Source organism: Triturus cristatus, chromosome 3_1 (genome assembly GCF_964204655.1).
Source record: "Triturus cristatus chromosome 3_1, aTriCri1.1, whole genome shotgun sequence".
NCBI classification, from domain to species: Eukaryota; Metazoa; Chordata; class Amphibia; order Caudata; family Salamandridae; genus Triturus; species Triturus cristatus.
The window spans coordinates 1,090,286,846-1,090,308,776 of NC_140583.1; the positions used below are offsets into that span (position 1 = coordinate 1,090,286,846).

Sequence of the window (21,931 nt, forward strand, 5' to 3'; positions counted from 1 at the left end):
GGGCCAGGGAAGACGGATGAGGGGGTAATGCCCCGGTTATTTACCATTAATCTTCACTACTCCGAGTCCTGGTCTTCCCTGACAGAGTCCCGATTCCCTTCCCCCCCTCCCGGAGTTGGGATTGCTTATATTATGCTATTGCTCTATGTTATGATTTTTCTATGCTTGGTATTTTAACAGGAAGTGATGCCATGGTTTACAGTTTATAGGATGGCTGGGTAAATAGAGGCCATCTTAGCGGAATTATTTTGTTGATTAGGGCATTTGTTCTGCAGTTGGAGAAGAATCTCGCGGGTAAGGACTGGGTTAGGGAAGACCAGGAATCAGAGTATTGAAGATTACCGGTAAGTAACCGAGGAAGTCTCTATTGTACTCGGTCCTGAGAGTCTACACCCATTCAGCTTCCAACACGAGCCCAGTGCTCAGGGCTGTAACTATACATAGTCCCTACCTATTTGACTTGTTATTTTTGTGAGCCATTGCTGCCAAAAAGATGCCCTGCTCTCCTTTCACTGAGAAAACCCCATTTTGAATGTCTCTCCCTCTCTTTCTAGCTTGCTTCTCTAACTCTTTTTCTCTATCTTTCTATCTTATGCTCTATTCGTACGACCCTCTTCTCCTTCTATCTTTTTTTTCACGCTCTTTACTATTTCTTTCTGGATCCCTGCTTTTCCCTTACCCCCCCCCCCCCCCAATTCATTTATTCCTCTACCCTACATGTCTTCTTCTTGTTCTGCTTGTTTACTCCCTCACGATATTATCAGTACCTGCCCATTTACTTTCTTTCAACTCTTTCTCTCCAACGTTATCCCTTTCCCCAGTGGGTGCACACTCTTTCTTTTGCTTCATGCTTCCTCTGTTTCTAACTCCTTTCTATTTGGTTTCTGTCTCTGTATCTTCATCTCTTTCATCCCTCTACTAGCTGCCTCTGTAATCATGTTCTCCCGCTGCCTGTTTATTCTCTTCTCTCTTACCTCTCACCCTCCCTCCTCCTTTGACTCGTTTGACCTCCAACCCTCACTTTCTTTTTTCAACTCCTCTCACGTTGGTCATCTCTCTGCTTTATCTCATACTCTTGTCTCTCGCTATTTCTCATCTCTGTTAATTTTTTATCTTATGCTCTCTCCCCTCACACTTTCTTTGGCTTTGCCACTCTTTTCTTCCAATACTTGCTTGCCTCTTTCTACCCTTTCTCCATCCCCCATCTCTCTCACACTCTATACCCGCTACTCCCTTTCTCTGTCCTATTCCCATCTTTCTCACCTTCCCCCTTTAGTTCTCTTTGTCTGTTTCCTCGTATCTACCACTGTATTTCTCTACACACACTCTCTCTCTGTCTCTTCTGCCCCTCTTTCCCTCCTCTCGTTCTCTTCCGTCTTTCTTTCTTCCCCTCTCTCCGTCTCTCCTTCTCCCTCCTTCTTGTCTCTTTATCCCGGGCACACTCTCCTCCTCTCCCTTTCTCCATATCCCCCATGAAGACCTCATGTTAAAAGCCGTGCATCCTCTCTGCAGCCTCTGCTCCCCTGAGATCCACCCCGACCGCTTATAGGGCTCGCTGATCCTTCTACATTCATTTCCTATCAATAAACCCATTTCCATTTTTCTCACATTAAAAACTGTGCTGTGAAACATAATGAAATGCGGGGAACTTTTCCCGTACGATATGTTCAATGCCTGAAGGATGTCTGCAAATGTGTATTTTAGGAAAGAACATCAATTCTGAGACAGGATTTCAGAAAACTGTGCTGTTATCCGCTGTAATGCAGCTCTCGATTCAGATTTTTCTCCTCAGTATCTGTAAAGACACAGATATGTAGGCAGGGGTGTAGCATAGTCACTGTGTTTCAGGGGGTGTGAATTTCAAATTTCCCAGCTAAAAAAGCAGTGGTCTGCAGGGTGGAGGGGTGAGATGACCAGCGTTCGGGATGGACTGCTTCCATGGGGACCAGGGTCAGTTCTGATTTGCGTTAGGTGGGACTCTGTCTAGAATAGCACAGTGAGCAAAAAACAATGGGTTGGAATGCTACCCACTGATTGCTACTGGTTAGACTGTTTACAAGCAGCCATCCAGTCACCTTTTTGGTGTTTAATCACCAGCTGAATATCAGGAAACTGAGACTGGCACATCTTTCCAAGCCAATGCTTGGCTGCCAATGCTTGTGAATTCCAAAAAGGAGCAAACTTGCACCCATTCAAGGAGTACTTCGATGGGTGCAAATTGGCAAATGTTATATTTTTGTGATAAACCAGTCACTGTATACATTTAAGATTCTATTCTAAAAAATGAACATAAAAAGATCCTAACAAAATGAGACCAAAGAGAAAAAAACAGACACAAACCTAGCAAAACCAACCCAAAGCTCTAGGACCCAACTACCAAGCCAAGAATGCATTTGTAGGGTGTCACATCACAAACACCCCTCTAAAGCTATGTCCCTGTCCATTCCGCTTGGGTATGGTAGTTCTCCCTGGGAACTCATGACTATGGTCATGTGCAACACAACGGCCTGGAGTCCCTGCCTTGGGATCACTTATTTTTAATTTATTTTCACTGCACACACTCGTATTAGTCATTGCTGTGAGAAGCCTTGACGGTACAGTTTTTAAATCAGTATATGTAGACATGGTTTCATATTTTCAGACCTCACCTTTTCCAAATCATTTTATCAACTGACTGATGTACTAAGCCCAAATTGCAAATAGAGATGGATACACCCTCAAATTAATAGGGTGAGCTGGGCCAGCTTCTAAGAGTCCAAACATGACCCAAGCCATGAAAACGTTTGAGGAGGATATCGTGCAACAAACATAATGTAAAAATATGATAGTATCTTCAAAATTTTTACAAATGTTGTTCTTTAACATTCAAAAGTGATTCACCTTAGTACATCAGTTTAAATCACTGCATAGACATATTTATTAAAAGTGGTGGTTTGTTTTCGAACATTAATTTAGCAAAATTAATGGCTCTCCCCCCAGTGACAATGCCATTAGTGCACTAAGAGGAAAGTCAGTAGTCATGTAAACCCTAAACATGGCCTATACTCTTATTATAGATGGAACAACATTATGGTCTATTAAATCAAAAATGACAGGTACTTGAACAGCATGCATCATGAACTCAAGTATTCAAAAATGCTCTCATGTGTGATAATAAATTAAAAAGAAGCTCTGTGAAATAAAATGTTTGCCCGGGATCACACAATTTGGTCAAGCAGGGAAGCTGGCATTGATTCAAGGTTATCTGGTTTCAAATTTCTTGAAATTCAGCCAGCAGATGCATCTCTCTGTCTCTCTCATTTTCCTGGTTTTACAACAAAGGTGACTGTTTTGTCTTTTAATGTTGGTGCCCAACGAGAATATCTGACAATGATAGGGCAGGGAGACCCACCTCAGGGCCCCAGTGAAGGAAATGACCCGATTAGGGCCACCCTGGTCACCACCTCTCAGCCTTCCGAACAATGAAGAGTCGATCGGGCAGTAGAGAATACAAACCAAGTTATTTATTAGTATTGAGCTGCGGGGAGCCCAGTCTTACCAGTCTCCTGAGATGACGGCCGAGAGACTGCCTCCCCTCAACATAAAGTTAGATATTATACATTCCCAATTGCCCAAGAACAAGCCCAGATTGGAAAATTCCAGTCCAGGCTACAGTGAACAAAAGGTGGCAAACAGGGATGAGCCATGGTACTGGTGCTGGGTACTTGTTATCTTGACTCCAAGGCCACTCGGCCTGTGGCTACCATAAGAAATCGTGGGAACGGGTCTCTCTAAAAACGTAGGTATGTTACAATAGTGAATACATTAATTAGTGCAGCGAAACTCGGCCTTGAGAAGTACAAGCTGAAGGTACAGAAAGCAGTTTTCCGCTGAGACAAGCAGCATGAGACAGAAGCTTGGTTTCGGTCATAGAACAAGATGGCGCCTAAGAAAATGGCGCCATGAATGCTAACTCAATAAAGAATGAAACATGAGCATTACTAATGGTAGTATTTCAAATCTAACACCAGACCCAAATACCAAGCCTAGAACGCATTTATTTAGGGAGTGTCACACCTTAAACACCCCCCTTAAACTATGCTTCTGTTTGTGGGCAGTCACCGATGCGCCTGGTGAGTATGAATGCTGCTGGGGATCAAGGTGTGCCCGGATGCTGCACGGCATTCAATATGTGCCATAAGGTGCTGGTGTTCCAGGTATGCCATAAGCCACTGAGGTTCAAGGTGTGCTAATAAGCTACCAGAGTTGCATATGTGTCTGAAGTCTACCAGGAGTCAAGGCTGCAAGTGTTCCAGGTGTGCCCATAAGCTGCAGGTTTCCATGTGTGTCTATAAGCTGCTGGGATTCTAGGTGTGTCCAGATGCTGCAGGTGGTTCAAGTGTGCCCATAAAGTGCTGGTGCTCCAGCTGTGCTCGTAAGCTGCTGGGCTTCAAGATGTGGTAATCAGCTGCCAAACCTCCAGGTGTGTGTATAAGCTACTGGGGTTCTAGGAGCGAACTGTGTGTGCAGCACACATGCTCCCCGGTGCACTTTAGTGGTCTTGGCTTCCTTCAATTCACTGCTGCACTTCTGCTTCTTCTACTGATTGTGAGTTCACTATTGTAGCCAAAAGTCTCCCAGTAAGCCGAGATACCTTGATGTTGTTACTGGTGGCCTATTGGCCCATCAATTTTCTGGAGAACCTTCGTTGATGTGTTTTATGGGAGGCGGAAGATGTTGGAACTAATTTCTGGGTTTTTTACATTTATTTTGGACCAACCTGTGATGTGAAGGTCTTGTGCTTTTGTAAGTCCCATCATAGTTGGGATCACTTGTTGCACTTCTGTTCATTGCCACATGGTTTCTGTCTGCACTCTAAGAGCCTTTGCTAATGTTACTTATGCCTTTCTTCTTTTTGATTATATGGATGATGCAGGAGTTTTCTCTTCAACCATTGGAAAACACTCTAGATGACCGTGTCAACATATTGGCATTTTCAATCTTCAACCAATCACATGGCTTCTACCAAGAATTTGTACAGACCCTCAACCAATCCTGGCAAGAAAACTGTGACCATGCTCCCTTCACTGGACCAGCCGTAAGTAAGAGCCTTCAAAGTCCACACTTTTAAGATATCAAGACAACATACACTACACAATACCCCCAACATCATACACTAAATTCGCTCTCCATGAAATGAGGATGCCGGCCATTGGCATAAAAACCTGCCATGAAAGTCAAAATTGAGTCCCACAGCGAGAGAGATCCTTAACAGAGTGAGAGCAGGGATTCACAGAGTTGAAGCTTTCTATTTAAGAATCAGATATGAGTCCCAGAGAGTAGGGACCACCTCAGTGCGAAACCTGAGTGTCACAGAACAGGTGGCCACCCTTGCCTGAGAAATAAGTCTCATAGAAAAGGGGGCACTTCATAGGAACAGATGTGTCTCATAGAGGAGGAGCCACTTTGAACTGAGATCTGAGTCCAAACAGTAAGGTTGAGGAGTGAAATGTGAGTCATGTAGAGTAGGAACCAACACAGCGTGAGGTCTGAATTCCTTTAAGTAGAGACCTTGGAATAGATCTGAGTTAGATCTGAATCTCCTAGAATAGGGCTGACTTGGAGAAGGCGCTACCGCAAGTGAAATATGAGTCTCATAGTGTAAGGACAACCACAGTCTCATAGAGTAGTGCTCACGGCAGAGAGAGATATGAATGTCATAGTGTAGGGGCTACCTCTGAGTGAGATCAGAGTCCCACAGAGTAAGGTCTATCTTAGAGTGAAATGTAAGTCATCTGGAGTAGGCACCAATACAGAGTGATGTCTGAATTCCTTGTAGAGTCTGAGTAAGATCGGAGTCTCCTAGAGTGGGGACCACTTACAGTAAGGACTTTTCACAGTGCGATCTGAGTTTCATAGAGTAAGGAATATCTCAATCTGATGAAGGGTCAACTCAGAGTGAGACCAGAGTCTCACAGGGCAAGGGCAACTTCAGGCTGAGTTATAAGTTTAATAGATGAGGGACCCTCATAGTGACATCTCAGTCTCTTACAGAATGGCCACATAGTGAGATCTGAGACACAAAGAATGAGCTCTACCTTGAATTAAAATGTGAGTCATGTAAAGGAGGTGCCAAAACAGAGTGAAATCTGAGTTTGTTTGAGTACTGAGTGTCAAAGAGTTGGGGCAGTTTAGAGTAAGGTACACTTCAGAGTGAAATCTAGGTCTCAGAATGTAAGGAATATATCCATCTGACCCTCAGAGAGTAGGGGCCACTCGAGTGAGAGACATGAATTTCATAGTCTAAGGTTCACTCATTGTGAGATCAAACTGTCAAAGAGGAGGGGCCATCTCAGAATGACATCTAAGGGCCTAATTACGACTTTGATGGGAAGACTGTCAGCCCGCAGTGGTGGGGGCGGTCAGGAGAATGCCACCAAGCTGACAGCATCCCGACCACCGCATTACAACTTTCTTGCGGGGCTGGCGGTGTCGCGGAGGCATAGCCAAGGCGGTGGCATACTTCATCTCTAGGAGAGAGCCTTTAGCCAATGCCAGCCGCACTGCTGAGCCATCAGCAAGTTGGGCGCACCTTTTCCAAGCACCATGTTGTGCATGGAAAACAGTGTGCGCACTGACATGACTGGCATGCACGGCCACAACATGGGCCCCGGCCACCCTCAACATGGGCCTTTACGCCCCGGGCTCTTTTGTGTGGCCCTTTTCCCCGAACATTTCACAGCAGTGTCCCTGCCATGAAAAGGTCAGCGGAAAGGCAGGTCGTAATTCCGACACCGCCTCCATTGTCCGCTGCCTTCCCCACCACTACGGGAACTGAGATCTTGGTGGTGGAGGCAGTCTGGAGGAGTTCTTGCGGTGGTCCGACCGCCTGCTTCGAAATCCGGCATTTGGACTGCAAAGGTAGCGGGCGGTCGGACTGCCAAATGTGATGGCAGTCCCTGGTCCTCCAAAGTCGTAATTATGCCCTAAGTATCACAGTGTAGAAGCCACCTCGGAGTGAAATGTGAGTCTCATTGTGTAGGAACTATCCCAAAATGAAAACCGATTCTTATTGTGCAGTAGACAACACATGCAGAGATCGGAGTCTCAGAGAGTATAGGCCACTTCAGAGTCAGATCTAAATCTCACACAGAAGGGACCATCTCAATGTGAAACATGAATTCCATAAAGGAGATGGGTTTTCCTCAGGGAGAGGATCCAGTTACATTTTCATGAGTTTGAACTGAGTCCCATAAAATATTCCTGTTTCTTTAATGAAAAAGTGAAAGCTGAGGCCCCTTAGAGTAGCAGTTTTCTCATAGTGTTAATGAATTTCCTTAGAATAGGTGTATTCTCTTCAGAAAAGGAATCATTTTCCGCAGAATAAATCCAGTCTTTGCAGAATGAGTACTGGTTTCCATAGAGTAAGAACTCTGAAGTGAGTGTGAGTGTGAGCTACCATCCCTTGTGTGAGAACATCTCCTATTTGGAGACCCATAGGAAATCTCCAAGGATTGGTCCATGGGTGTATGGAAAGTACTTCTTCTTTCTGGTGATGTGAGTGCCTTGCCCCCAGAAGTCTGAGAATACCTTCTCCTCTAAGAGCTATTTCCCCGCAAGTGGTCTGATGCTACTGCCTCCCTTAGGAGTGTGAATGCCTTCCCATAATATGGTTTAGAATACGTCTCCTCTGTGAACTTTACTGTTCTTTCGAGTCAGAAATTGTTGTCGAGTTTAAGTGTCTTATTTGTTTGTGGAGTTTAAGTGTCTTATAATAATGTAGTCCAAGAGTGTCTTCTTGTGTAATGGAGTTTGAGGTACATCTTCCCTATTGTGTCAGAAAGAGGTTTACGCCCTGCAGGGTACAAGGTATGTTTCCTCGCTGTTGAATGTGAACACCGGCTTCCTTGTGGAGTCAGAACTGTCTTCTCCCAATGAAGTGTCAAAGTGGTTTCTGCTCTATTACATTTGAGAGTACTCTTTTCCTGATAGAACCTTGGGTAATCTTCTCTTGGCTCTTCTCACAACTCTCTAGAGAGTTTGAGAGTCTATCGTCTGTCGCCTACTATGCATATGGAGTTAAACAGTGTTGGTTCCCATTTGTAGTCCCAGTGTTTGAAAGTGTATTGCTACCAGTAGAGTGTGGAAGGGCCTTCTTTCCTATGGCGTCCAACGGGGCATTTACCCATCTGTGGCGTTGTTATTCCATGTGGCATGTTGCAGGCCGTGCTCTGCTTGGGGATTGAGAGAGCATTGTGTACTAAGGGGATCTTCTACCTATGGAGTCTGGAGCTTGGGTGTCAAAAAGGGTGTGGGATGTTTACACACAGATTGTGGGAGGGCTGTGTTTTGTCATGATTCCAAAGCTTTGTTCCATAAGGTGTCTGTGAGGGTCTTGCCCTTATGGAGTCTGAGAAGACGTTGTTCCTTAAGGAGTCTGAAGTTTTGTTCTACAAGGTGTCTGAGAAGATGTTACTTCTATGAGGTCCTTGTTTAGTATAGTTTTTGAAGGGATCTTGCCCAACATGGGATATTCATGTTTTCTCAGGAGTCTATTGGGCCTAGTTTAACAACAAAGGTGTGCAGGCCTTGTTCCAGATGGAGGTTTTGAGGCTTTTTTTCCTATAGAGTCTGAAACAGCTTTGTTCCCATTGGGTCTGGTGATCCCTTGTCCAATGTGGAATCCAACATGTTCCTGCCCTCTGTGGGCCTGAGAGGGCCATATTTCCCATTGGGTCTGAGTGAGCCTTGTTTTCTGTGGAGTGTTAAATAGTCTTTTTCCTGTTGGGTCTGATGGGATATTGTTTCGAACTGGGTCGTAGAAGGCCTAATTTTCTGTGAGTTCTGAGAGGTCCTTGTTTTCTACAGTTCCGGGAGGGCCTGGTTTCCTGTAGTGTGTCGGGGACGGCCTTTTTTACTGAAAGGTCGGAAGGTCCTTATCTTCTATAGGTTCCGAGAAGACTTTGATTTCTGTGGATTCTGGGAGTGCTTAGTTTCCTCTGGCATGTGGGGGGACTTGTTTTCTGTGAGGCCTAGATGGGCTTGTTTCCTGTGGAAGGTCTGAGAGGGTTTGCCTATAAAGTAGGATAGGGCCTTGTTTCCTGTGGGGTCTTAGAGAGACATGTTTCCTTTGGAGCTTGGGAGGTGTTTCTCTCCATTGTGCACTATAAAATTGCCTTCACCCCCCACACATTGAGAAGATACCATCCAATCACATGGAGACAGAGTTACATCGGCTACGCAATATGCTCTGCTCGCAGGTGTCTGTCAAACTGTGTGTATGTATGTGTTTAATTCGCCTATTAGCAGATAATTCCCCAATGGACATTAACTGCTGGTGCCTCATTTTGGGTGCTGACAGTTTTCATTTACAAGTTTTCAGAGGTGCTCAAAGGACTGATCTCTGAGGAATCCAAACATCCCTAGGTGGCATGAGGCTTGTGAATGAGTAGTGCCCTCCTCGGGGTGACCCCCTGCAAGATGATGTAATGGGATGAGATCAGCCCACCAGGCCCCGTGTATTATTAGTTTGTTTGCAGAAATGTCTATTTTCCCCAAGTCACTGTAGATAGGAAAGCTATTTGTCAGGCCCTTCAGAAAGATCCTGGTAGCGCATATGGAGTGCCTCACAGTTCCCAAAATGGTTCTTTGTGTGTTTCCTTCTGGCCTGGATAAAGTAGCGAGATCAAATTCTAATCGAGTAAGGACAGTCGTGGACTCCTGGCATGGCCTCATAGACTCCTGTCAAGGCAGTGTCCACAATGTTTTCATTGAAAAAATAGTAGAGGTAGGTTGGTACAGTAAGGTATGTCAACATTCACGCTTTTACCAAAACATAGTCACTTTTTCGGAACTTATATATTCACCGTATAGTTGGTCACCAATTCACTAATTCTGGATGTGTCGCACTGGTTGCCATGAACTTTCTATGCTGTCGAATGCCTGGGTTGTCTTATATGACTGGGTGCCCAGTCTTGATTCCACCTCATGCCGCTTGTCCACTGCCCCTACACTCCCTGTCTCTTATGTCTTCTTCTTTTCATCACTGCTTTCCTTCTTGGTCGCGGCTTTCCTCTCTTTTTCCTTCCCATTCTTTCTCCTGTTTGTGTCCTTCTCTCTTAATGTGGGTCAAAGTTGGAAGATGAAAAACAAGAACTACTCCCAAACAAGAGTACCGGTGCCCGCCACTGTAACAACCTGAACAAATGAAGTGCTCTGGGCTGGTGGTCTTCAAGGGCACATACTTTGACAAAAGCCTCTCCCACCAGATTTCCTTTGTTCATTATCTCAGGTCTGCTCAGATACTACACAGTCTCCAACTTTGTTGCTGTTGTGGTGCTGTGCTATGGAGGCTGTTGTTCGATCCTGCCTGGCATGCCTGCCTAGCATGGGGAAACTGAATGAAGTGATTAGTATGCATTTCAAGAAGGAGATACGACCTTGGCAGGTGATGTTTCTTTTATTCTGACCCATGAGATGGCGCTCTATGGAAGATGGTTGTGTCCTTCTGTAATCTGATCATGTTCCTGGTACGTTTCCTAAAAATTAAGGGCAGATTTACTAGTCCCTTGCGCCGCCATTGCGTCACTTTTTGTAAGGCAAGTGTGGCGCAAAGAAAGCAGGCAATTTACAACGTGACACATCTAGGGAGATGCATCACGTTGTAAAGCCCTGTGTCACGTTATACCTGCGTCAGGTATAATATATGCAGGGTGGGCGTTCCCACGCAAAAAGCCATGTAGAACTGACGCTGTGAAATTTGCAACTTTTCAGTGCGTCATTCTGCACCTTCACTGCCTCAAAATCCCTATGCCTGCTCAGACCAGGCGTAAGGAATGACACAGGGCTTTTTGAATGGGACTCACCTATATGTTGTGGCGCATTGCTGAACTTGCGTCACTTTCATTAGCAACTTCAGCAATGCGTCACTTTTGTGCCAACAGATGCGCCAGAATTTCTGACGCATCTTTTAATCCTTGCGTGGAGCACTGTATTGTAAATACAGCTCATCCATGGTGGCGCAAGGACATTTGCCGCTGGCGCAGGGAAACTGACACATCTATGCAGGTGCGTCAGTTCCTTGTAAATCTACCCCTAAGACTTCAAATTAGTAAGGGTTCCTATGCACCAGGTCAACCACACAAGAACATCTGTATAGTTTACGCTGTTCAATTCATCATGTGTCATGTACACAACGTCTGCCTCTTCTGTCTTCCCTCTCTTAACCTTTTCCCCACTCTCCCCATTAAGACTGTTCCCTCACCATGTTGCTCTGTCTGAACGTCCCTTCTTCTCATTTTGATTTTCTCTCTGCCCCCCCTTCTCACACCCCTGCTTCTGTCTTCCCTAATTATAACAAATATTTTTCTTCTTACAACTTTTATCCCTCAGCCCCATCCTCACCGCCACATTCTTTGTCTCTGCTCCATACATGTCCTGCTCATTGCCCTTTTTTATTCCTCTTGTTCTTTTCATTCAGATTCATATTCATCATCTGTGCCGACTCCTGGATCTGGGCCTGCCCCAGTGAAAGGTGGCGACTGTGTCCCAGTGCAAACTGTGGCCACCTGAAGACATTTAGAGGTGGTCGCATTGTGTGTGCTGCGTGTTCAAAGCAGCAACCTGCAGGGAGTGAGGAAGGTCGTTTATTTTCAGCTCCAGCTGGGCCCAACAAAAATGACGCACTTAGGGGGCCATAAGCACTCCTTTTGTGCGAGCCTCATCCTGCCTGGGAGCTAGCTGGATGCCACTGCCATAAGGAAACAAAGACACAGCATGTTCTCACTTCACAAGTGCTTAAGAGATAAACTATGATTTGGAGGCAGGCGTGTGACTTTTCCACTCTCTGTACGTCAGATATATGCAAGCACTGTAACAACGCCACATTCGTCTTTCTAAGTAATCACACAAAGAACATCTCACTAATAGGTGTTTACTACTTTCAAGCCTATTGAGTAAAAAAGCAAACATTCTTATAAACTGTGCTTGGCTGTTTGAATGTTGTCCCTCCATTTCGACTTTGAACTCACTAAGCTATATTTCAAGGGCTGTACTGTGATGTACAGTTAACACACGGATCTCTGCAGAAAAGTAATTACCCACTGAATTATCTATAAAAAAGCAAGTATGCGTACTCCATGTTATCCACTGTGTTTTGCACCAGACATATGAACCGCATTTGCTGTTTTAGGATGTGTCAAATCTGTGACTAGTTTGCACTTACATCTCTGCAGCAAGCGCATTAACCATTATAGCTATCTTACTGCTTTATACCATGCAACTAACTTGGTACACATAGGTCTCCGCAACAGGTGACTCAAAGATGATTTTAAAATGATCAGTACTTTAAATCGGCAGGTACTGTCTGGTACGGAGTACCTGTACTTCATCTTGAAAGAATGAATGGGCATCGAAGGTGAAGTGATAATCTGCTTCGCCTACTATTTGTCAAATTGCACCCAAAAGTTTTAAATAGGTAACTATGGGGCCTATTTATGAGATTGACACGCAGTGCAGAGCAGCAAGTCATTGTGGTGCGCTGCACTGCGTGACAGGGAAAGGGTAGGAGTGGGCTGTATTTAAGAAAACCTGGTGCATTCATGCCTTTTCCCCTGCACCCTTTTGGCAGCCTAGTGCCAACGCTGACACCCTTGCACCTGTGTTGCATGCAGGATTGTTTTTGTGCAGCAAAGGACACCTTCCATCATGAAGACAATCCTGAGGGGCACATTCCTCTTTCTGTGTGTGCCAGAATACAATGAACATAGAAAGAAGAGGGAACAGAGAGAAATAAAGCTATTTCTCTGCATTACGCCTCTCCTGGGAAGTCATATCTTTTTGGTGCATTCCCAGGTCTACCAGTGCTGGTAAATCTTGGAATGCGTTAAAAAACATTGGAGTTGCATGGAAATACCCACACAACGCCCATTAAATGCCTTCCCAGGGCAGAGTAAGGCAATGCAGTGATTTCCACTGCGTTGCCTTACTCCAGATTTATGGAGCCACTCAGGGCCACGCAAAGTGGCCTTACGTGGCTTAAAAAATCACTTGTAAGGTTTGCGTCGCTCTTGGACCATGTTGCGTGGTGCAAGAGCGATGGAAACCGGTTCATAAATAGGCCCGACGTATCTAGCAATGTCAGTCTGCTTCAAGTAGTTCCTGGTGCTCCATTCGCTCACCAACACTATTCAGCCTGTATCTTCAACCACTTGGCTATCATCAGGATACTTCATCATCAACATGCCGAAAACAGCCAAATATTTGTTAAGATTTAGTCTCGAAGGTACATTTTTATTAATCTCCAACACCCTGCAAAAGTCCAAAGGTAGATGTTTAATTAGCACTTACAACGTGACTTATCAAAAAAAGAATCCAACGTGCCCGTCAATCATGAATTCACTCCTGTATTCTCCTGCATGGTTAACCGGCTATTGTGGATAACACCAAATCCCTGGGTTCCATCTCGGAGAACAAACTAAACTCCAAGAACAAATGTATACTATGGTCAAGCTCGCACGTTACCAATATAGGTTGCTTTGGGACTTATGCACCTTAAACATGATTGGTGTGCAAACGCCTGGGTCCTGGTGCCACTGCACTTGCTGTACACTGACTTCAGTGACTTTCCATTGAAGCGAGAGTGCAAGTTCTAATGGCCTGAATCACTTACATAGTCCTACACACACACATATACACCCTAGTATTGGGCTTAGAAATTCAAAATATCTGGTGGCCATCGAGGATTGAGAAATACCACCTACCTTTAAAAAAAGAGCTGCCTATCCAGCAATCCTTCTCTGGCACCATCACAAGAATTTGGAAGTCAATTCCATTCCACCAGTTTAGCAGACCACTACTACATGTCATGCAACTTTTAAAAAGAAGCCTATACTCCCCCTCTTACAAAAAACACTTTGATTGAAACTGAAAAAATTATTTACTCTTTTAGTATCCAACCTCTATCACCTTTCCACAGATAGTCTCCATCAACACGTCCCCACCTTGCTGTACATCCTTCCCTCTGCCCTCTGAACTCTTCTATATTCCTGTACTTTTTTTGAGTTCCTTTCCTTGCTTTACATTTCCTGGTTCGTTCCACTGTCTAGCTGTTATTCTATATGTCTATTTTTCCTCCTGGTCCCTGTGTTTTGTTGGTTATCTTTTTTGCCTCTGTTTACTTTTTAACAAGTGTTAGATTTGGTTTTGATTTTGTGTTGGATTTCGTGTTGATTTTGTTTATCATTATATATAAATTATTCCTGCTCCTTTGCAAAGGTACTTATGCCATTTGGTGGCGTTAGTGCTAGAGAAAGCTCCATAAATAAAGTGCAGACATAAACAAATGGTTCCTGCTTTTCTCGACTATCTTTCTCCTGTTCTTTCAAGCTCTCCTCTGTCTTTCTCGACCATGTTTCTCTTGTTCCTTGCAGCTCTTCTCTGCTCCTTGCTTTTATCACCACAGATTCTCCAGCTACTTCGCAAATCTCTTATGGTCCATGACGTTCTCACTCCTGTTAATTGGTTGACTTTCAGCTCTCCTCTGGTCCCTGACTTTCTCACCCCTGTTTCTTTAGTGCCTTTTAACTTTCCACTGGCCTTTGCCTTCCACGCCCCTACTGTCCTACTTCTTGCAGAGCTCTTCTCCTTGCTTTGTCTCACCCCTGTTTCTTCTGTTCTGTTCCTTTCTGCTCTTTTCTTCGCCTTGCCTTTTCTCAACCGTTTCTCCACTTCTTGCATTTTCTCATCCCTGTTTCTCCATTCCTTGACATTTTTCACAGCTGTTTCTAAGCTCCTTGCCTTTTCTCACACCTGTTTCTCTGCTCCTTGCCTTTTCTCCCTCCTGTTTCTATCCTCCATGACTTTATTCACCCGTTTCTCAGCTCCTTGTCTTTTCTCACCCCTGTTACTTTGTTCCTTGCCTTCTCTCACCCCTGTTTCTTTGCTCCTTACCTTCTCACCCGTTTTTCAGCTCCTTGCCTGGTCTCACCCGTTTCTCAGTTCCATGTCTCTTCTCACCCCTGTTTCTTTGCTCCTTGCCTTCTCTCACCACTGTTTATTTGCTCCTTGCCTTCTCTCACCCGTTTCTCAGCTCCTTGACTCTTCTCACCCGTTTCTCAGCTCCTTGTCTTTTCTCACCCCTGTTACTTTGCTCCTTGCCTTCTCTCACACCTGTTTCTTTGCTCCTTGCCTTCTCTCACCCGTTTCTCAGATCCTTGCCTCTTCTCACCCGTTTCTCAGCTCCTTGTCTTTTCTCACCCATTTCTTTGCTCCTTGCCTTCTCTCACCTCTGTTTCTTTGCTCCTTGCCTTCTCCCACCCGTTTCTCAGCTCCTTGCCTCTTCTCACCCGTTTCTCAGCTCCTTATATTTTCTCCCCCGTTTCCCCATTTCTCAGCTCCTTGCCTTCTCTCACCCGTTTCTCAGCTCCTTGCCTCTTCTCACCCGTTTCTCAGCTCCTTGTATTTTCTCACCCCTGTTTCTCAGCTCCTTGCCTCTTCTCGCCCGTTTCTCAGCTCCTTGCATTTTCTCACCCCTGTTTCTCAGCTCCTTGCCTTCTCTCACCCCTGATTCTCAGCTCCTATCCTTCTCTCACCCCTGTTTCTCTGCCCCTTGCAGCTTTTTGAGCTCCTTGACTTTTCTCACCCCTGTTTCTCTGCTCCTTGCCTTTTCTCACCCCGGATTCTCAGCTCCTTGCCTTTTCTCACCCATTCGCCTGCTCCTTGCATTTTCCCACCCGTTTCTCTGCTCCTTGACTTTTCTCACCCCAGTTTCTCTACTCCTTGCCTTTTCTCACCCATTCGCCTGCTCCTTGCATTTTCTCACCCGTTTCTCAGCTCCTTGTCTTTTCTCACCCCTGTTTCTTTGCTCCTTGCCTTGTCTCACCCGTTTCTCAACTCCTTACCTCTTCTCACCCGTTTCTCAGCTCCTTGTCTTTTCTCACCCCTGTTTCTTTGCTCCTTGCCTTCTCTTACCCGTTTCTCAGCTCCTTGCCTCTTCTCACCCGTTTCTCAGCTCCTTGTCTTTTCTCACCCCTGTTCTTTGCTCCTTTCCTTCTCTCACTCCTGTTTATTTGCTGCTTGCCTTCTCTCACCCTTGCTTCTTTGCTCCTTGCCTTCTCTCACTCGTTTCGCAGCTCCTTGCCTCTTCGTTCTCACCCGCTTCTCAGCTCCTTGTCTTTTCTCACCCCTGTTTCTTTGCTTCTTGCCTTCTCTCACCGCTGTTTCTTTGCTCCTTACCTTCTCTCACCCGTTTCTCAACTCCTTGCCTCTTCTCACCCGTTTCTCTGCTCCTTGTATTTTCTCATCCCTGTTTCTCAGCTCCTTGTATTTACTCACCCCTGTTTCTCTGCCCCTTGCAGCTTTTTGAGCTCCTTGACTTTTCTCACCCCTGTTTCTCTGCTCCTTGCCTTTTCTCACCCCTGTTTCTCTGCTCCTTGCCTTTTCCCACCCGTTTCTCTGCTCCTTGCCTTTTCTCACCCCAGTTTCTCTACTCCTTGCCTTTTTATGCCCCTGTTTCTCAGCTCCTTGCATTTTTTCACCCGTTTCTCAGCTCCTTGTCTTTTCTCACCCCTGTTTCTTTGCTCCTTGCCTTCTCTCACCCGTTTCTCAGCTCCTTGCCTCTTCTCACCAGTTTCTCAGCTCCTTGTCTTTTCTCGCCCCTGTTTCTGTGCTCCTTGCATTCTCTCACCCCTGCTTCTTTGCTCCTTGCCTTCTCTCACCCGTTTCTCAGCGGCTTGCCTCTTCTCACCCGTTTCTCAGCTCCTTGTCTTTTCTCACCCCTGTTTCTGTGCTCCTTGCATTCTCTCACCCCTGCTTCTTTGCTCCTTGACTTCTCTCACCCGTTTCTCATCTTCTTGCCTTGTCTCACCCGTTTCTCAGTTCCTTGTCCCTTCTCACCCGTTTCTCAGCTCCTTGTCTTTTCTCACCCGTTTCTTTGCTCCTTGCCTTCTCTCACCTCTGTTTCATTGCTCCTTGCCTTCTCTCACCCGTTTCTCAGCTCCTTGCCTCTTCTCACCCGTTTCTCAGCTCCTTGTCTTTTCTCACCCCTGTTACTTTGCTCCTTGCCTTCTCTCACCCCTGTTTCTTTGCTCCTTGCCTTCTCTCACCCCTGTTTCTTTGCTCCTTGCCTTCTCTCACCCGTTTCTCAGATGCTTGCCTCTTCTCACCCGTTTCTCAGCTCCTTGTCTTTTCTCACCCATTTCTTTGCTCCTTGCCTTCTCTCACCTCTGTTTCTCAGCTCCTTGCCTCTTCTCACCCGTTTCTCAGCTCCTTGTCTTTTCTCACCCCTGTTTCTTTCCTCCTTGCCTTCTCTCCCTCCTGTTTCTTTGCTCCTTGCCTTCTCTCACCCCTGGTTCTTTGCTCCTTGCCTTCTCTCATCCGTTTCTCAGCTCCTTGCCTCTTCTCACCCGTTTCTCAGCTCCTTGTATTTTCTCACCCCTGTTTCTCAGCTCCTTGCCTTTTCTCACCCCTGATTCTCAGCTCCTATCCTTCTCTCACCCCTGTTTCTCTGCCCCTTGCAGCTTTTTGAGCTCCTTGACTTTTCTCACCCCTGTTTCTCTGCTCCTTGCCTTTTCTCACCCCGGATTCTCAGCTCCTTGCCTTTTCTCACCCATTCGTCTGCTCCTTGAGTTTTCCCACCCGTTTCTCTGCTCCTTGACTTTTCTCACCCCAGTTTCTCTACTCCTTGCCTTTTTATGCCCCTGTTTCTCAGCTCCTTACATTTTCTCACCCGTTTCTCAGCTCCTTGTCTTTTCTCACCCCTGTTTCTTTGCTCCTTGCCTTGTCTCACCCGTTTCTCAACACCTTACCTCTTCTCACCTGTTTCTCAGCTCCTTGTCTTTTCTCACCCCTGTTTCTTTGCTCCTTGCCTTCTCTTACCCGTTTCTCAGCTCCTTGCCTCTTCTCACCCGTTTCTCAGCTCCTTGTCTTTTCTCACCCCTGTTACTTTGCTCCTTGCCTTCTCTCACCCCTGTTTCTTTGCTCCTTGCCTTCTCTCACCCCTGTTTCTTTGCTCCTTGCCTTCTCTCACCCCTGTTACTTTGCTCCTTGCCTTCTCTCACCCCTGTTTCTTTGCTCCTTGCCTTCTCTCACCCCTGTTTCTTTGCTCCTTGCCTTCTCTCACCCGTTTCTCAGATCCTTGCCTCTTCTCACCCGTTTCTCAGCTCCTTGTCTTTTCTCACCCATTTCTTTGCTCCTTGCCTTCTCTCACCTCTGTTTCTTTGCTCCTTGCCTTCTCTCACCCGTTTCTCAGCTCCTTGCCTCTTCTCACCCGTTTCTCAGCTCCTTGTCTTTTCTCACCCCTGTTTCTGTGCTCCTTGCATTCTCTCACCCCTGCTTCTCAGCTCTTTGCCTTCTCTCACCCGTTTCTCAGCTCTTTGCCTCTTCTCACCTGTTTCTCAGCTCCTTGACTTTTCTCATCCCTGTTTCTTGGTTCCTTGCATTCTCTCACCCCTGTTTCTTTGCTCCTTGCCTCTTCTCACCCGTTTCTCAGCTCCTTGTCTTTTCACACCCCTGTTACTTTGCTCCTTGCCTTCTCTCACCCCTGTTTCTTTGCTCCTTGCCTTCTCTCACCCCTGTTTCTTTGCTCCTTGCCTTCTCTCACCCGTTTCTCAGCTCCTTGTCTTTTCTCACCCCTGTTTCTTTCCTCCTTGCCTTCTCTCCCTCCTGTTTCTTTGCTCCTTGCCTTCTCTCACCCCTGTTTCTTTGCTCCTTGCCTCTTCTCACCCGTTTCTCAGCTCTTTGTCTTTTCTCGCCCCTGTTTCTGTGCTCCTTGCATTCTCTCACCCCTGCTTCTTTGCTCCTTGCCTTCTCTCACTCGTTTCTCAGCAGCTTGCCTCTTCTCACCCGTTTCTCAGCTCCTTACCTTCTCTCACCCCTGTTTATTTGCTCCTTGCCTTCTCTCACCCGTTTCTCAGCTCTTTGCCTTCTCTCACCCGTTTCTCAGCTCTTTGCCTCTTCTCACCTGTTTCTCAGCTCCTTGACTTTTCTCATCCCTGTTTCTTTGTTCCTTGCATTCTCTCACCCCTGTTTCTTTGCTCCTTGCCTCTTCTCACCCGTTTCTCAGCTCCTTGTCTTTTCTCACCCCTGTTACTTTGCTCCTTGCCTTCTCTCACCCCTGTTTCTTTGCTCCTTGCCTTCTCTCACCCCTGTTTCTTTGCTCCTTGCCTTCTCTCACCCCTGTTTCTTTGCTCCTTGCCTTCTCTCACCCGTTTCTCAGATCCTTGCCTCTTCTCACCCGTTTCTCAGCTCCTTGTCTTTTCTCACCCATTTCTTTGCTCCTTGCCTTCTCTCACCTCTGTTTCTTTGCTCCTTGCCTTCTCTCACCCGTTTCTCAGCTCCTTGCCTCTTCTCACCCGTTTCTCAGCTCCTTGTCTTTTCTCACCCCTGTTTCTTTCCTCCTTGCCTTCTCTCCCTCCTGTTTCTTTGCTCCTTGCCTTCTCTCACCCCTGGTTCTTTGCTCCTTGCCTTCTCTCATCCGTTTCTCAGCTCCTTGCCTCTTCTCACCCGTTTCTCAGCTCCTTGTCTTTTCTCACCCCTGTTTCCTTGCTCCTTGCCTTCTCCCACTCCTGTTTCTTTGTTCCTTACCTTCTCTCACCCCTGTTTATTTGCTCCTTGCCTTCTCTCATCCGTTTCTCAGCTCTTTGCCTTCTCTCACCCGTTTCTCAGCTCTTTGCCTTCTCTCACCCGTTTCTCAGCTCTTTGCCTCTTCTCACCTGTTTCTCAGCTCCTTGACTTTTCTCATCCCTGTTTCTTTGTTCCTTGCATTCTCTCACCCCTGTTTCTTTGCTCCTTGCCTTCTATCACCCGTTTTTCAGCTCCTTGCCTCTTCGTTCTCACCCGCTTCTCAGCTCCTTGTCTTTTCTCACCCCTGTTTCTTTGCTTCTTGCCTTCTCTCACTGCTGTTTCTTTGCTCCTTACCTTCTCTCACCCGTTTCTCAGCTCCTTGCCTCTTCTCACCCGTTTCTCAGCTCTTTGTATTTTCTCATCCCTGTTTCTCAGCTCCTTGTATTTTCTCACCCCTGTTTCTCTGCCCCTTGCAGCTTTTTGAGCTCCTTGACTTTTCTCACCCCTGTTTCTCTGCTCCTTGCCTTTTCTCACCCCTGTTTCTCTGCTCCTTGCCTTTTCCCACCCGTTTCTCTGCTCCTTGCCTTTTCTCACCCCAGTTTCTCTACTCCTTGCCTTTTTATGCCCCTGTTTCTCAGCTCCTTGCATTTTTTCACCCGTTTCTCAGCTCCTTGTCTTTTCTCACCCCTGTTTCTTTGCTCCTTGCCTTCTCTCACCCGTTTCTCAGCTCCTTGCCTCTTCTCACCAGTTTCTCAGCTCCTTGTCTTTTCTCGCCCCTGTTTCTGTGCTCCTTGCATTCTCTCACCCCTGCTTCTTTGCTCCTTGCCTTCTCTCACTCGTTTCTCAGCAGCTTGCCTCTTCTCACCCGTTTCTCAGCTCCTTGTCTTTTCTCACCCCTGTTTCTGTGCTCCTTGCATTCTCTCACCCCTGCTTCTTTGCTCCTTGACTTCTCTCACCCGTTTCTCATCTTCTTGCCTTGTCTCACCCGTTTCTCAGTTCCTTGTCCCTTCTCACCCGTTTCTCAGCTCCTTGTCTTTTCTCACCCCTGTTTCTTTGCTCCTTTCCTTCTCTCACTCCTGTTTATTTGCTGCTTGCCTTCTCTCACCCCTGCTTCTTTGCTCCTTGCCTTCTCTCACTCGTTTCGCAGCTCCTTGCCTCTTAGTTCTCACCCGCTTCTCAGCTCCTTGTCTTTTCTCACCCCTGTTTCTTTGCTTCTTGCCTTCTCTCACCGCTGTTTCTTTGCTCCTTACCTTCTCTCACCCGTTTCTCAGCTCCTTGCCTCTTCTCACCCGTTTCTCAGCTCCTTGTATTTTCTCATCCGTTTCTCAGCTCCTTGTATTTTCTCACCCCTGTTTCTCTGCCCCTTGCAGCTTTTTGAGCTCCTTGACTTTTCTCACCCCTGTTTCTCTGCTCCTTGCCTTTTCTCACCCCTGTTTCTCTGCTCCTTGCCTTTTCCCACCCGTTTCTCTGCTCCTTGCCTTTTCTCACCCCAGTTTCTCTACTCCTTGCCTTTTTATGCCCCTGTTTCTCAGCTACTTGCCTCTTCTCACCCGTTTCTCAGCTCCTTGTATTTTCTCATCCGTTTCTCAGCTCCTTGTATTTTCTCACCCCTGTTTCTCTGCCCCTTGCAGCTTTTTGAGCTCCTTGACTTTTCTCACCCCTGTTTCTCTGCTCCTTGCCTTTTCTCACCCCTGTTTCTTTGCTCCTTGCCTTCTCTCACCCGTTTCTCAGCTCCTTGCCTCTTCTCACCAGTTTCTCAGCTCCTTGTCTTTTGTCGCCCCTGTTTCTGTGCTCCTTGCATTCTCTCACCCCTGCTTCTTTGCTCCTTGCCTTCTCTCACTCGTTTCTCAGCAGCTTGCCTCTTCTCACCCGTTTCTCAGCTCCTTGTCTTTTCTCACCCCTGTTTCCTTGCTCCTTGCCTTCTCTCACCCCTGTTTCTTTGCTCCTAGCCTTCTTTCACCCATGTGTCTTTGCTCCTTGCATTCTCTCACCCATGTTTCTTTGCTCCTTGCCTTTTCTCACCCGTTTCTCAGCTCCTTGCTTTTTCTCACCCCTGTTTCTCTGCTCCTTGCATTCTCTCACCCCTGTTTCTTTGCTCCTTGCCTTCTCTCACCCGTTTCTTAGCTCCTTGCCTTCTCTCACCCCTGTTTCTTTGTTCCTTGACTTCTTTCACTCGTTTCTCAGCTCCTTGCCTCTTCTCACCCGTTTCTCAGCTCCTTGTCTTTTCTCACCCCGGTTTCTTTGCTCCTTGCCTTCTCTCACCCCTGTTTCTTTGCTCCTTGTCTCAGCCGTTTCTCAGCTCCTTGCCTTTTCTCACCCTGTTCTCAGCTCCTTGCTTTTTCTCACCCCTGTTTCTCCGCTCCTTGCCTTCTTTCACCCGTTTCTTTGCTCC

The 21,931-nt window shown here is 46.4% G+C and overlaps 1 protein-coding gene across 1 annotated transcript in view; it reads left to right on the forward strand.

Annotated features, from left to right (window-relative positions):
- The window catches only part of GRIK4 (glutamate ionotropic receptor kainate type subunit 4), a 1,510,174-nt gene that overhangs the window by 1,335,272 nt on the left and 152,971 nt on the right, over positions 1 to 21,931 (forward strand). The window contains exon 8 of the mRNA XM_085645965.1: positions 4,916 to 5,077. Within this exon, the coding sequence (XP_085502091.1) occupies positions 4,916 to 5,077 (162 nt within the window). The remainder of the gene's footprint in view (positions 1 to 4,915; positions 5,078 to 21,931) is intronic.